Source organism: Coregonus lavaretus, assembly GCF_964263955.1.
Source record: "Coregonus lavaretus genome assembly, chromosome: 16".
NCBI lineage: Eukaryota > Metazoa > Chordata > Actinopteri > Salmoniformes > Salmonidae > Coregonus > Coregonus lavaretus.
The window spans coordinates 30294847-30310176 of record NC_140003.1 but is presented as its reverse complement, the minus strand read 5'-3'; the positions used below and the strand labels follow the sequence as shown (position 1 = coordinate 30310176).

At 45.0% G+C, this 15330-nt stretch overlaps 1 protein-coding gene across 1 annotated transcript in view; it reads left to right on the top strand.

Annotated features, from left to right (window-relative positions):
* Positions 1 to 1405: 1405 nt before the first annotated feature.
* The window catches only part of LOC311143352 (E3 ubiquitin-protein ligase SH3RF3-like), a gene marked incomplete at both ends in the record, with an annotated part of 50543 nt that continues 36618 nt past the window's right edge, over positions 1406 to 15330 (top strand). The window contains one exon of the mRNA XM_084179194.1: positions 1406 to 1780. Within this exon, the coding sequence (XP_084035320.1) occupies positions 1406 to 1780 (375 nt within the window). The remainder of the gene's footprint in view (positions 1781 to 15330) is intronic.

Here is a 15330-nt window from a genome sequence, read left to right as displayed (position 1 = left end):
CAGCACTCCACCAATCATGCCTTTATGGTAGAGTGGCCAGACGGAAGCCACTCCTCAGTAATGGCACATGACAGCCCGCTTTGAGTTTGCCAAAAGCCACCTAAAGGACTCTCAGACCATGAGAAATAACATTCTCTGGTCTGATGAAACCAAGATTGAACTCTTTGGCCTGAATGCCAAGCGTCACGTCTGGAGGAAACCTGGCACCATCCCTACGGTGAAGCATGGTGGTGGCAGCATCATGCTGTGGGGATGTTTTTCAGCGGCGGGAAATGGGAGACTAGTCAGGATCGAGGCAAAGATGAACGGAGCAAAGTACAGAGAGATCCTTGATGAACACCTGCTCCAGAGCACTCAGGACCTCAGACTGGGGCGAAGGTTCACCTTCCAACAGGACAACGACCCTAAGCACACAGCCAAGACAACGCAGGAGTGGCTTTGGGACAAGTCGGCAGGTAGCTTAGTGGTTAAGAGCATTATGCCAGTAACCGAAAGGTCGCTGGTTCTAATCCCCGAGCCGACTAGGTTAAATATCTGTCGATGTGCCCTTGAGCAAGGCACTTAACCCTAATTGCTCCTGTAAGTCGCTCTGGATAAGAGCGTCTGCTAAATGACTAAAATGTATGTAAATGTAAATAACACCTAAAGATAAACCTGTGGTCCAACACTACTATTTCTGGAGCGCATCCCAGAAGATGGTGACAGGTTTTGGGGATAATCTGTGTTGCATTATGCCGGTTGAATGCATTCTCCACTCTGTTTACCCCCACAACTGTTACATTATCACACACACAAACACAAACACACACACAGAGACACACACACACACATCTCACACACATAGAGCTCTGCTCTCCCACACAGCCTTATAATCAATAGTTATCACCTCTCTCTGGTTGGCCTCACTGAAGCACCTATAGCCTATACCCATCTGACACATATAGGTAGCCTAGCTGTATGAATGAATAACTGGTAGGGGCCTAATTGTAACGAATTAACCGGTCAGTTTGATTCACAATTCCCTCCTCTCCTTGTGTGTGTGTGTGTGTGTGTCTCTGTGTGTGTGTTTGTGTGTGTGTGTGTGTGTGAGAGAGAGAGAGAGAGAGAGAGAGAGAGAGAGAGAGAGAGAGAGAGAGAGAGAGAGAGAGAGAGATGAGAGCGTGACCTCACTGCAATCTGCACAGCTGCGCGAGAGAGAGCAAGGAGAGAGAGCGAGAAGAGAGAGAGGGGTTGCCTGGTTGCCTGCACGGGCTCAGTTCGGGGAAATAGCACAGCAGATTGCGCTTTTAAACAGCCTACGCCGATATGTATTCTTCAGTTTCTGGTGCATTAAACGCGCAATCAGAAACCAACACCCACTCGGTTAACGTCAATAATAATCGGTAAGGAATATTCGTAGTGTGAGATGGACGAGTCGTCTCTGTTGGATTTGCTGGAGTGTTCAGTGTGTTTGGAACGGCTGGACACTACAGCTAAAGTCCTGCCTTGCCAACACACCTTCTGTCGCCGCTGCTTGGAGAACATAGTCAGTTCCAGAAACGAACTGAGATGTCCCGAATGTCGCATCCTAGTCGGCTGTGAGGTGGACGACCTCCCCGCGAATATCTTGCTGGTCCGCCTGCTGGACGGGATCAAACAGCGGCCAAGGAATGGAGGCAGTACCAGGCAGTCCCAGGTGGGGGGCGGAGAGACATTGGGTTGTGCAACCGGGATCAGTGCTTCTCCCCCGGGCAGTGGGATCAGGGACCTGCCGGTGGCCACAAGGAGCTCCCCCGTCAAGGTACTTGGCTCTGCTACGTGGTATTTGGGCTGGTTGGCTGCCAACTTGCTGTACAGAATGTTCCTTGGCTGGAATGATCCAGAACCGAGTTGCTGTAAACATGTGTGGGGGGTGGTGGTGTTGCATAGCTGGGCAGCTGAGAATCTGTTTGGGAAATCTAATTTGACACCAGAAAGAAAAGCAAGCACCGCAATGTGTAGATAAACGAATGTGTTGAAAGACATCCTATGTGTTCTCTACCCCCAGCTCCTGCAGCTAAAGACACAATTAGACAAAATTGAGCTAGGGCTAGAGAGAGAGAGAGAGGGGGGGAGGGGTGTGTAGAGAGAGAGAGAAAGCAAGAGATATAGTCACCTGTGCTATTCATGTTATTACTAGACAGACAAGCGAGGTATAGCTCCAAGAGATGGTTTAGTTACCTCAGTGCTTTAGTTACCTGTGCTGTGTCCAGGTAGTCTAGAGCTGCAGAAGGCTGCATAGGTTTCATAACATAGAGGCTGAACAATAACACAAAATCAAATCAAATGTTATTTGTCACATGCGCTGAATACAACAGGTGTAGACCTCAGAGTGTAATGCTTACTTACAAGCCCCTTAACCGACAATGCAGTTTTAAGAAAAATAAGTGTTAAGTAACAAATAGATAAGTAAAAAAATAAGAAGCCATTTGATTAGCTGTTCAGGAGTCTTATGGCTTGGGGGTAGAAGTTGTTAAGGAGCCTTTTGGACCTAGACTTGGAGCTCCGGTACCGCTTGCCATGCGGTAGCAGAGAGAACAGTCTATGACTAGGGTGGCTGGAGTCTTTGACCATTTTTAGGGCCTTCCTCTGACACCGCCTGGTATAGAGGTCCTGGATGGCAGGAAGCTTGGCCCCAGTGATGTACTGGGCCGTACGCACTACCCTCTGTAGTGCCTTGCGGTCGTACCAGGCAGTGATGCAACCAGTCAGGATGCTCTCGATGGTGTAGCTATATAACTTTTTGAGGATCTGAGGACCCATGCCAAATATTTTCAGTCTCCTCACAACTGTCTTGGTGTGCTTGGACCATGTTAGTTTGTTGGTGATGTGGACACCAAGAAACTTGAATCTCTCAACCTGCTCCAGTATAGCCCCGTGGATGAGAATGGTGCGTGCTCGGTCCTCCTTTTCCGGTAGTCCACAATCTGTTACATATAGGCTACTCTAGGTTTTTGGATGTTAGGGCCTATACTGTATGGATGTTATATAGGCAGTTGACATATGCTTGTTAATGCTTTCAGCTCCATGTCATAGCATGTCAAGACCAGTGGTTTTTATTCAAACACTTCTCAATCCTCTGAAGGGGAGCAGGATGACTATTGAACATAAGGACAGTCCAGGACTGAGAGAGAGTGTGTGGTGGGGTGCAGCCAGCAGGCCTGCCAGATAGAACCACTAGCAGAAGCAGTAGAATCTAAACACTCATCATGAATGGATTAATGGAATGCTCTCACTCTCCTTCTCTCTTTGTCTCTCTATTTCGTTCTCTTTCTCTCTTTTGCCAGTCACTGTTTGTTTTAGCTCCTTTGTGAGAGCAGGACACTCTGGAGACTCGGGGTAGAAAACACTCACAACCTCCCCCTCTCTCCCCCACCTTATTGATGAGACTCGGATCTTTCCACTAATTTCATTCAGTAATGCAAAGAGCACGCGGGACCTCCTGTCAGCGAACGATGAACTGAAAACTCGAAATAGTCATAATTCTACCAGCCTCTCGTTCACGTGTCGTTCACCATAAAGGGCTTATTGTAGCTGTCATTTTTGACTGAGACTTGTAAAAGCGTGCTTTAAACGATGTGAATTTGTTTATTGCTAGGCTTACAAATAAGATTATTTATTGGAACATTTGAAACGAGGTCTAGTTGTGGCCGCAACCGGACTAGATTGTGAACGACTCTTGGAGGAATGCATTGCTTGACTGCCGTGAGGGTGAACAGAACAATATCTTTCGCGAACTGCTGCACCCCAAAGGATTCGCACTCGAGTTCGAGAGTGTTGAGAAGAGGCTGTGTATGTTTTGGTTCAACAAACATTCAATAGTGAATTAATTGCATTCATTCTTGCACCGTGCGATCAATTATCAGTTCTACACATATCTTTTTATTCTATATGCTGCCTGCAGCATGATCTACTTTGCCTGTGCGCATGTATGACAGACAGTTGTTGACCGGAGCACGTTTCCGGAGTCACCGGAGGAGCGCGTATTAATCCTGCTGTAGAATTAATTGCGGCCAGCATGTCAAACGAACGACTAAAATGAACGAGTCACTCAGAAAAACGAGTCATGACTCTCAAGTCAGTAAAACGAGTCTTTTAAAAAGGACGAATTGTTTGCGAACTGCACATCAATTCACTACCCAACCTCCCCAGGACCTAGATATGGTGTGCAATGTGTGTGTATGTACGTGCGTATGTACACTGAGTATACAAAACATTAAGGACACCTGCTTCTTCCATGACATAAACTATATTCGGACGGGATACAATTTAGTGGGGGAGCTCAGGTAATGTAATTATGTGCCGAAGCACAAATCACCACATCCATCATCTGTGTCCCGTCCGAATCTGCCATGTCAGTCATTTTTACTTGGGAGGAAGGTTTTATCCCAGCCCTGAAAACCTGTTTTTCGGCAAACTCCCAAATCCTCTGATAATACTTATCCCGTGCGAGTTGTAATCCCAGTGTTTTAAGGGATATTACAGAGTTTAACAGGTGCTGCACCCAGTTTGGGTAAGAACATGGGAACAAATTGACAGTTAAAACAAAGTGCTGCACGTAGCCTACAGATTAATCTGTTTTGTCACATATTAACTTTCCTAGAACCATATTTGGCTTTTAAAATATGAAGTGGACGATATTGTGCCAATGAATTGATAAATTGCCAAATACGTCAGTTAATTAAATGTCTGCATAGGTTACAGTTCATGGTTCTTATTGACTATTATTTGGACTTTCTCTGAATTTAAGGCAATTAGGCCAATATTAGGCTATCCCTATGCATGTTAAATATCTTCACGCCTAGAGGAGCTTCCAGGCTGCCGTCATAACGGTACATTTTGAATGAGGAAAACAAATAATTACAGGGGCAGTTTGGTAAAACTAATCCATTCCAAATGGACTGGAAAAACGGACATGCTGTGGTAATAATTACATAATGGACATTCTATATTAATACTAGTCCAGTGCAAATAGAGCTATAGACTGACCAGGTGAATCCAGGTGAAAGCTATGATCCCTTATTGATGTCACTTTTTAAATCCACTTCAATCAGTGTAGATGAAGGGGAGGAGACAGGTTAAAGAAGGATTTTTAAGCCTTGAGACAATGGAGACATTGATTGTGTATGTGTGCCATTCAGAAGGTGAATGTGCAAAACAAAATATGTAAGTGCCTTTGAACGGGGTATGGTAGTAGGTGCCAGGTGCACCGGTTTGTATCAAGAACTGCAACGCTGCTGGGTTTTTCACGCTCAACAGTTTCCCATGTGTATCAAGAATGGTCCACCACCCAAAGGACATCCAGCCAACTTGACACACCTGTGGGAAGCATTGGAGTCAACATGGGCCAGCATCCCTGTGGAACGCTTTTGACACCTTGTATAGTCCATGCCCTGATTAATTGATGCTGTTCTGAGGAAGGTGTTCCTAAGGTTTGGTATACTCATTGTATGTGTGTACATATGTTTTTGAGCTCAGCCTTTTCCCCCGCTGAGTTTCAGAGGTGCTTAATGGTGACATCAAATAGGAGGTGACATCAACCCCCACAGACCAAGGCTTTGAAGTGTGTTCACCTGTATTTACAGGTAGTCCTGAGCCTTGATCTCTGCTGCCATTAGTAACACACCCTGGTGATGACAGGGCAGCGCAGACCACCACCTTACATTACTACTACACTAATTGCAGCAGAGGGGGTTGGAGTGTGTGTGTGTGTGTTTGGTGTGCGTGTGTGTTTTGTATCTGAGTTCAGGCAGACAGACTGACATTAAAGTTTCATAGAAGCTTTTACTTCTGACAAGAGAGAAGAGAGGAGGACACAACTGCCACTACTGACACCATCACACACACACAGCTATGTCTTACGATACTTGTGAGGAGTTTTGTGGGGACCAACAATTGATTCCCATTCAACATCCTATTTTCCTTAACCCCTAAACCTAACCTTAACCCCTAACCCTAATTCTAACTCTAAACCTAATCCCTAAACCTAAAATAGCCTTTTTACAAGTGAGGACTGGCAAAATGCATAGTATACAAGTATAGTAAAACATGTCCCCACACACTCTCTCTCTCTCTCTCTCTCTCTTTGTCTTTCTTTCTCTCTTTCAGATAGCCCCATGTGTAGGTAATGTGCTGCAATCCTTTCGCTTTGTGAGGAATGCTTTCGAGAGTCATTTTCATGGTTGTGTGTGTGTGTGACAGAGAGAGAGGGAGGAAGAGAGATGTGTTAGTTTAAGATGTCCCCTACAGACTAGACAGCCAGCCTAAGCTATGCTTTATTCCTCTGAACACTTACACCCTCATCATTTATTAATTAAGGAGAAAGAATCTCATTTAATGTGTGTGTGTGTGTGTGTGTGTGTGTGTGTGTGTGTGTGTGTGCGTGCGTGTGTGTGGCTGCTGCTGCTCCAGTTTGAAGCAGTGGATAAAGGGCAGAGAGGATTCAGAGGGGACCTTTTCTCTTTGCTGACACACACAAACACACACACACATATACAGTACACACACAGCCCAGCGCACGGGGAGAGCCTCTGATATGGAGAGCCCATTGAGGGCAGCCAGACATGCAGTGTTGATGTGGTATTAATGAAGTATTAGTAAAGGTCACGTGTAATTTGTGTGTAATGAGTGTCAGGTTGTTGATTTTGGTGATGACTGATCTGCATGGTAATGAACTGACTTACTAGACTGTTACTGCCTCTCAGACGTTTTTTTATTCACCATAACAGGAAAATTAACACATTACAAGGTAATTATTTACAAATGATTTACAAGTATGGCGAGCTGCTGACTTACTGTTGTGAATGTGAAAAAATTAAAGCAGTGCTGTTACGAGGTTGCTGTCACTCAGGTTACGATGACAAAGTTGAATGTCTCTTGCGCCTTCCCGGCAAAAGCAATGGTAATATAAAAGGTGAACGCCGACAAGAATGTGGTAAACAATTATTTTTTCAGGGGGTAGAAGTTGTTAAGAAGCCTTTTGGACCTAGACTTGGCGCACCGGTACCGCTTGCCGTGCGGTGTCAGAGAGTACAGTATGACTAGGGTGGCTGGAGTCTTTGGCAATTTTTAGGGCCTTCCTCTGACACCGCCTGGTATAGAGCCCCTGGATGGCAGGAAGCTTGGCCCCAGTGATGTACTGGGCCGTACGCACTACCCTCTGTAGGGCCTTGCGGTCGGAGGCCGAGCAGTTGCCATACCAGGCGGTGATGCAACCAGTCAGGATGCTCTCGATGGTGAGAACCTTTTGAGGATCTGAGGACACATGCCACATTTTTCAGTCTCCTGAGGGGGAATAGGCATTGTCATGCTCTCTTCACGACTGTCTTGGTGTATTTGGACAATGATAGTTTGTTGGTGATGTGGACACCAAGAAACTTGAAGCTCTCAACCTGCTCCACTACAGCCCCGTCGATGAGAATGGGGTCGTACTTGGCCCTCCTTCTCCTGTAGTCCACGATCATCTCCTTTGTCTTGATCACATTGAGGGAGAGGTTGTTGTCCTGGCACCACACTTCCAGGTCTCTGACCTCCTCCCTATAGGCTGTCTCATCGTTGTCGGTGATCAGGCCTACAACTGTTGTGTCGTCGGCAAACTTAATGATGGTGTTGGAGTCGTGCTTGGCCACGCAGTCATGGGTGAAAAGGGAGTACAGGAGGGGACTAACCATGCACCCCTGAGGGGCCCCCGTGTTGAGGATCAGCGTGGCAGATGTGTTGTTGCCTACTCTTACCACCTGGGGGTGGCCCGTCAGGAAGTCCAGGATCCAGTTGCAGAGGGAGGTGTTTAGTCCCAGGGTCTTTAGCTTAGTAATGAGATTTGAGGGCACTATGGTGTTAATACTGTACGTTTTCTTGAATTTGTTCTGAATTTGGGGACTGTGAAAAGACCCCTGGTGGCATGTCTGGTTGGGTAAGTGTGTGTGTGTGTCAGAGCTGTGTGTAAATTGACAATGCAAGCTATTTGGAATTTTTAACACATTCATGTTTCTTATAAAAAGTGATGCAGTCTGTCTCTCCTCTACTTAACCAAGAGAGACTAGCATGCATAGTATTGATATTAGCCTTCTGATTACAGTGAAGAGCAAGATGTGCCGCTCTGTTCTGGGCCAGCTGCAGTTTTTCTAGGTCCTTCTTTGCAGTACCTGACTATAGCCTGCAGGACTTGCTTTGTAGAGTGTGGTGTCAAAAAAGCAGAGCATCTCTTTATCATGGACAGACCTCTCCCCATCTTTACAACCATTGAATCAATATGTTTTGATCATGACTGTTTACAATCCAAGGTAACACCAAGTAATTTAGTCTCCTCAACTTGCTCAAGAGCCACATTATTCATTATCAGATTCAGCTGAGGTCTAGAACTTAGGGAGTGATTTGTACCAAATACAATGCTCTTAGTTTTAGAGATGTTTAGGACTAGTTTATTTCTGGCCACCCATTCTAAAACTGACTGCAACTCTTTGTTTAGGGTTGCAGATATTTCACTAGCTGTGGTTTCTGACTGTTATAGGGTTGAATCATCAGCATACATAGTAAAAATTAGTAAAAATAGAGGGCCAAGAGAGCTGCCCTGCGGTACACCACACTTTACATGTTTCATATTAGAGAAGCTTCCGTCAAAGAAAACCCTCTGTGTTCTATTAGATAGCTCCAAATCCACAAGGTTGAAAAGCCATAATACATTAGTTTTTTCAACAACAGATTATGGTTAATAACATCAAAGGCTGCATTGAAATCTAACAGTACAGCTCCTACAATCTTCTTATTATCAATTTATTTCAACCAATCATCAGTCATTTGTGTCAGTGCAGTACATGTTGAGTGCTCTTCTCTGTAAGCATGCTGAAAGTCTGTTGTTAATTTGTTTACAGAGAAATAGCACTGTATCTGGTCAAACACAATTCTTTCCAAAATGTTGCTAAGAGTCGGCAGCAAGTTGATTGGCCGGCTGTTAGAACCAGTAAACGGTGCTTTACCATTCTTGGGTAGCGGAATGACTTTGGCTTCCCTATAGGTCTGAGGACAAACATTATTTTCCAGACTTAGATAAAAGTGTGGCAAAATAGTCCACTACCATCCTCAGTAGCTTTCCATCTAAGTTGTCAATACCAGGTGGTTTTTCATTATTGATTGACAACAATAATTTTCCTACCTCAACCACACTAACTTTACAGAATTCAAAATTACAATGCTTTTCTTTCATTATTAGGTATTTTATGCATGAAAATGATGGCTCACAGTTGTTGGCATTTCATGCCTAAGTTTGCCTACTTTGCCAATTAAATAGTCATTAAAGTAATTGGCAACATCATTTTACATTTACATTTTACATTTTAGTCATTTAGCAGACGCTCTTATCCAGAGCGACTTACAGTTAGTGAATACTTTTTTTTATACTGGCCCCCCGTGGGAATCGAACCCACAACCCTGGCGTTGCAAACGCCATGCTCTATCAACTGAGCTACATCCCTGCCGGCCATTCCCTCCCCTACCCTGGACGACGCTGGGCCAATTGTGCGCCGCCCATGAGTCTCCCGGTCGCGGCCGGCTGCGACAGAGCCTAAATTCGAACCAGGATCTCTAGTGGCACAGTTAGCACTGCGATGCAGTGCCTTAGACCACTGCGCCACTCAGGCGGTTTTGTGATAAATGAGCCATCTGATTCAATGAAAGATGGAGTTGAATTAGTCTTTCTGCTAATAATTCCATTTAAAGTATTCCGAAGCTTTTCCATCATATTTGTCATTTATCTTGGTTTCAGAATACAATTTATTCTTCTTTTTGTTCAGTTAAGTAACATAATTTCTCAATTTACAGTAAGATTGCTAATCAGATGTGCAGCCAGACATATTCACCACTACTTTTGCCTCGTCCCTCTCAGCCATACAGCTTTTCAATTCCTCATCAATCCACAGGGCTTTAACAGTTCTAACAGTCAGTTTCTTAATAGGTCCATGCTTATCTATAACTGGAAGAAACAATTTCATAAATGGTTCAAGTGCAGTGTCAGGATGCTCCTCATTACACACATCAGACCAACAAATATTTTGTGTATCTTCAACATAGGAATCAGTACAAAAATGTTGTATGATCTCTTTTACACTATTTTAGACCCAGCCGTTGGAACTTTGGCTTTTCTAGATATGGCCACTATATTATGGTCACTACATCCAATGGGTATGGATACAGCTTCATAGCAACGTTCTGCAGCATTGGTAAAAATGTGATCAATACACGTGGATGATATAGTTCCTGTACTGTTTGTAAACACCCTGGTAGGTTGATTAATAACCTGAACCAGATTACAGGCACTGGTTACAGTGAGTAGCTTCCTCTTGAGCGGACAGCTTGACGAAAACCAGTCTGTATTCAGGTCACCCAGAAAATAGACCTCTCTGTTAACATCACACACATTATCAAGAATTGCAAATATATATATATTATCCAGATAATGAATGTTAGCACTTGGTGGCCTATAGCAGCACCTCAAAAGAAGAGGCTTTAGATGAGGCAGGTGAACGTGCAACCACAACACTTCAACAGCATTGTGATCCTCTCTTTACAGGAATATGGCTCTGAACATATACAGCAACACCTCCTCCATAGGCATTGCTGTCTCTTCTGTTATATCCATGTATTGCTACTGCTGTATCGTCAAAGGAATTATCTAAGTGAGTCTCAGAGATGGCCTTTTTTAAGCCCTTTCCTGGGTAGCTTATCAGAGATAGACATAATATGAAGGAAAAAAACACACAAAGCATGAAAATAACATTGTTTGGCTAATAGAGTCAGTCAATCAGGCACTTGTGAGTGTCAGTTGGTGTATGTGTGTGTGATGTGGGGCTGAAGCTACTGACCCGGAAGCTAGGCTATCTCACTCTTTCACCTGTGATAGAGCCTTTGGCTTTGGATGCCATGGTAGCAACGTAGGCTAATGCTGGTACTCCACGCAGTTCCAGACAGGGGAGGTCGCAGGGCAGATTTAAACAGCAACAAACAGCAGGGATTTAGACAGCCACAAGCCCAGGACAATCCGCGGTACCAGCCAAAAGGGCTAACCGCGGTGCGGGCTGTATTCAAGCTGTCAAGGAAATCTTGCTAGCTTGCTAGCTAGTTAGCAGCTAGGCTAGCTGTTACGCCAAGCAGCTCTTCAAACTTTTGGTTGTCAGGATCCTTAGACAGATATAGCAGTCCCAGCAACTGATGCTAACCGCGTCGCAGGATCCAAATTCAAAAGGTAACCAAACTTTTTCAATACAACACTTTTTCATAGACTTTCAAAGCTTTCAAAACAACAAACCGAGCTGTCCCTCGTTCCGCGTTCAGCACACGTCACCTCTGGATGCACAGCTCAAAGTAATCACTTTGTATGTGTATTATGTAATAGTATACATGCTGTTCCTAATGTTATTGCTGCCTGGTCTGATATAATACACACTGACAGCACAGTGAGCTGATCCATATGGGATTGTTGTAGTTGCATGAAGAAAGAGTCTGTTGTAGTGGTAGAGAGATGTAGAGAGAAGGAGGGAGAAGGAGATGCAGATAAAAGAGAGAGAAATGGGAGAGTGAGGAAAAGAGGGAGATAGAAAGTGAGAAGTTGTGTGTAGCTGGGGGTGGAGATGCAGAGGGGTGTATAGGCCTAGATGGGGGTGTTGTGGGCTAAACAAGTTTTGAGCTTGGCTGTTATTCCCGTGGGGTTAAGGGTTAACTCCTATCCCCCCATGACACACACATACACATACACAAGGTTAGAAGGTTAACCCCCCGCCATTGTTGGTATGGAGATGAGGGTGAGAAGTCAGTCAGGTCTGGCGGCTGGCCTAGTGCTGGCAATTTAATTCATACATGGAGGAGATGATAATAAGAAATGAGCAGTTACCAATGTGACTGACCAGATCATCTCTCTGTGCAACTCAAGAATGTATCAGCCCACTGAGCCAAAGCCTGATGTATTATCACAGGATCTAACTTCAAACCCCAGACATGGTTACTCATCCTCCAGGTCTAAACTATTAGAAACATCAGGTATTAATGTTTTCCTGTGGAACACTTCTCTGAGGACTTATATCATGGAAATGCGCTGCCTCTCTCTCTCTCTGTGTGTGTTCGCATGTGTGATAGCAGTGTGTCACATCCTGTTGCGACCAGGGTCTGCTTTCTCTTTGTTTAGTCTACAGGAGGAGAGTGAAAGAGACAGAGAGACATAGACAACAGGAGATAGCGGGATGGAGAGAGAGGAAGAGAGAGAGAGGTGTGAGCTATAGGTCTTGTCAAACAAAGAGACATTGCCGGAGGAAATGTGGACTTGATGTCGTTGATCAGTCTAATTAGCTCAATTTAGCTGCTACACACACACACACACACACACAGACACACAGACACACACCTCAGCTCCGATCTCTGTATTGACCAGCTTGCAGCAGAGCAGTTCCACAGTCCTGACAGATAATTTAAAACCCATTCTCTGTATGCTGTCTGCCAGTCCTCTATGATACAGTGTGTGTGTAATTGGCTATATCTCTGTGGGTGTAAAGGGAAATGGAGAGTCCATCATCTTTAGAGCCTCTCTCTCCCTCATCCCTCTCTCTCTTTCCCTCCATCCTCTCTCTGCCTGGCTGAGTGATGCTGATGATTATTCTGCTGCAAATTAAACCTCTGTTTCATCAGGAGGCCTGGTGATCTCTCTCTCTCTCCATCTCTCTCCCTCTCATTGTGGGGTGAAGTGATGTTTGTCCTCACGACAGATGCGTTAACACTCTTCATTCTGAGGTTCATTCATTCTGATCAGCTTGACAGAGAGACTAGTGACCATATACCAAACCCATCTCCCCTACCCTATCCTCACATCCTTACTGACTGGCCACATACCAAACCCATCTCTCCTACCCTATCCTCACATCCATACTGACTGGTCACATACCAAACCCATCTCTCCTACCCTATCCTCACATCCATACTGACTGGTCACATACCAAACCAGCCTCTCCTACCCTATCCTCACATCCATACTGACTGGTCACATACCAAACCAGCCTCTCCTACCCTATCCTCACATCCATACTGACTGGTCACATACCAAACCAGCCTCTCCACCCTATCCTCACTCCCTTACTGACTGGTCACATACCAAACCAGCCTCTCCTACCCTATCCTCAAGTTCACATTGTTTGGATGTGAAAGGTTAGGTAACAACACATCTGCCACGCTGATCCTCAACACGGGGTACCCTCAGGGGTGCATGCTCAGTCCCCCTCCTGTACTCCCTGTTCACCCATGACTGCATGGCCAGGCACGACTCCAACACCATCATTAAGTTTGCCGACGACACAACAGTGGTAGGCCTGATCACCGACAACGATGAGACAGCCTATAGGGAGGAGGTCAGAGACCTGGCCATGTGGTGCCAGAATAACAACCTCTCCCTCAACGTGATCAAGACAAAGGAGATGATTGTGGACTACAGGAAAAAAGAGGACTGAGCACGCCCCCATTCTCATCGACGGGGCTGTAGTGGAACAGGTTGAGAGCTTCAAGTTCCTTGGTGTCCACATCACCAACGAACTATCATGGTCCAAACACACCAAGACAGTTGTGAAGATGGCATGACAAAGCCTATTCCCCCTCAGAAGACTGAAAAGATTTGGCATGGGTCCTCAGATCCTCAAAAGGTTCTACAGCTGCACCATCGAGAGCATCCTGACTGTTGCATCACTGCCTGGTATGGCAACTGCTCGGCCTTCCGACCGCAAGGCACTTAAGAGGATCTATTTTTTACTTAACACTTATTTTTCTTAAAACTGCACTGTTGGTTAAGGGCTTGTAAGTAAGCATTTCACTGTTGTATTCGGCGCATGTGGCAAATAAATTTTGATTTGATTTGATATATCAAATAGGGAGATGCTCGAGGAAAACAACGATTTACGTGCACAATACTATGTTAGCCCACTGAGCTAAAGCCTTGGCATTTATTTAATCAGGGAGCTTACACAAGTCTTCAGGTCTTAGAAAAGGTTACCATTACATGAGCGTGGTTTACTGAACCATCTCTACTACACAGACTCAGAGCTGCTAGAATAGAGAGCTACTGTAGAAGGCAGAGGGAAACTGGGACAAGCGAACCCCCGCAGCGACACTTGTCTCCAAAATACACTTTTCTCTTCTACCTCATTTACACCAATTCTCTAATTCACCACTCTCCGCCGTTTCTCTCTCAACCTCTCTCCCCTCTCCCACTCTCTCTTTCTCCCACTCGTCCTCTTTCTCTATCTCTCTCTGCTTCTCTTGTCTCTTTCTCAGCCTCATGCTGGTATGAGTGGCATTATAATGCCTATCTGCTGAATACAGCTGCCAGCGCGCTCTCTCTCTCTCTCTCTCTCTCTCTCTCTCTCTCTCTCTCTCTCTCTCTCTCTCTCTCTCTCTCTCTCTCTCTCTCTCTCTCTCTCTCTCTCTCTCTCTAAAAATAAAACAAAGCATCAGCAGGAAAGGGTTCTCTCCTTTCAGTTCACGCCTTGGTTAAAGGAAATCATTAGATCCCACCTCTTCACTCCTAGTCAGTCACAGAGTTATAATAGTACTGTACCTGTCTTCTAGGAAAATAGTGAAATGGAATTGTTCATGTGATGTTTCGTTCCAAATAAGTCACTCATATTCACTGAGACAGAAGTACAGTCACCCACACTGTGTGTGTGTGTGTGCGCAACTACAGCTTCAGGGATTGTACTACTTTTCTCTCTCACCCTCTCTCTCCCTCTCTCTCTCTCTCTCTCTCCTGCTGATCTCTCTCTTGTCACACACTGTCTTTGATGTCCTCTTTTGTTTTCTGTATCTCATTACCATTATAAAGCAGAGTGTTTTTAAACATCACGCTCTCATTCTCAACTGTAGCTCAATCTACTGTTCTGTCTAGTCTATTCTGAGAGCCAGGTTAGAGAGAAAGATTCTGATCCTCACAGCCAGAGGGCATAAAGGTGTGTGAACTATGATCATCACAGGCTATACCTAGATACATTAAATCTATCAGATCTACAGAATCACCTAGAAGATGTACGGGTTGATTTGGGATGCACACACACAGACGCAGTAGCCACTGGTGGTCTACGGACAGACAGGTTGGACAGACTGGTGTCTACTGGTGGTCTATGGACAGGTGTGTCTGGGTGCATGCATGAGTGTGTCAGCTGGCACTGTTACATTGTCTAATTCTCTATTTGTTTTAAATCAATGATGTGGACTAGTAGTGAACAAATGAACAAGAAGGGTATAGAACTGGACCACATTTTAAGACATGTCTCTCTCTCTTTCTCCCTCATT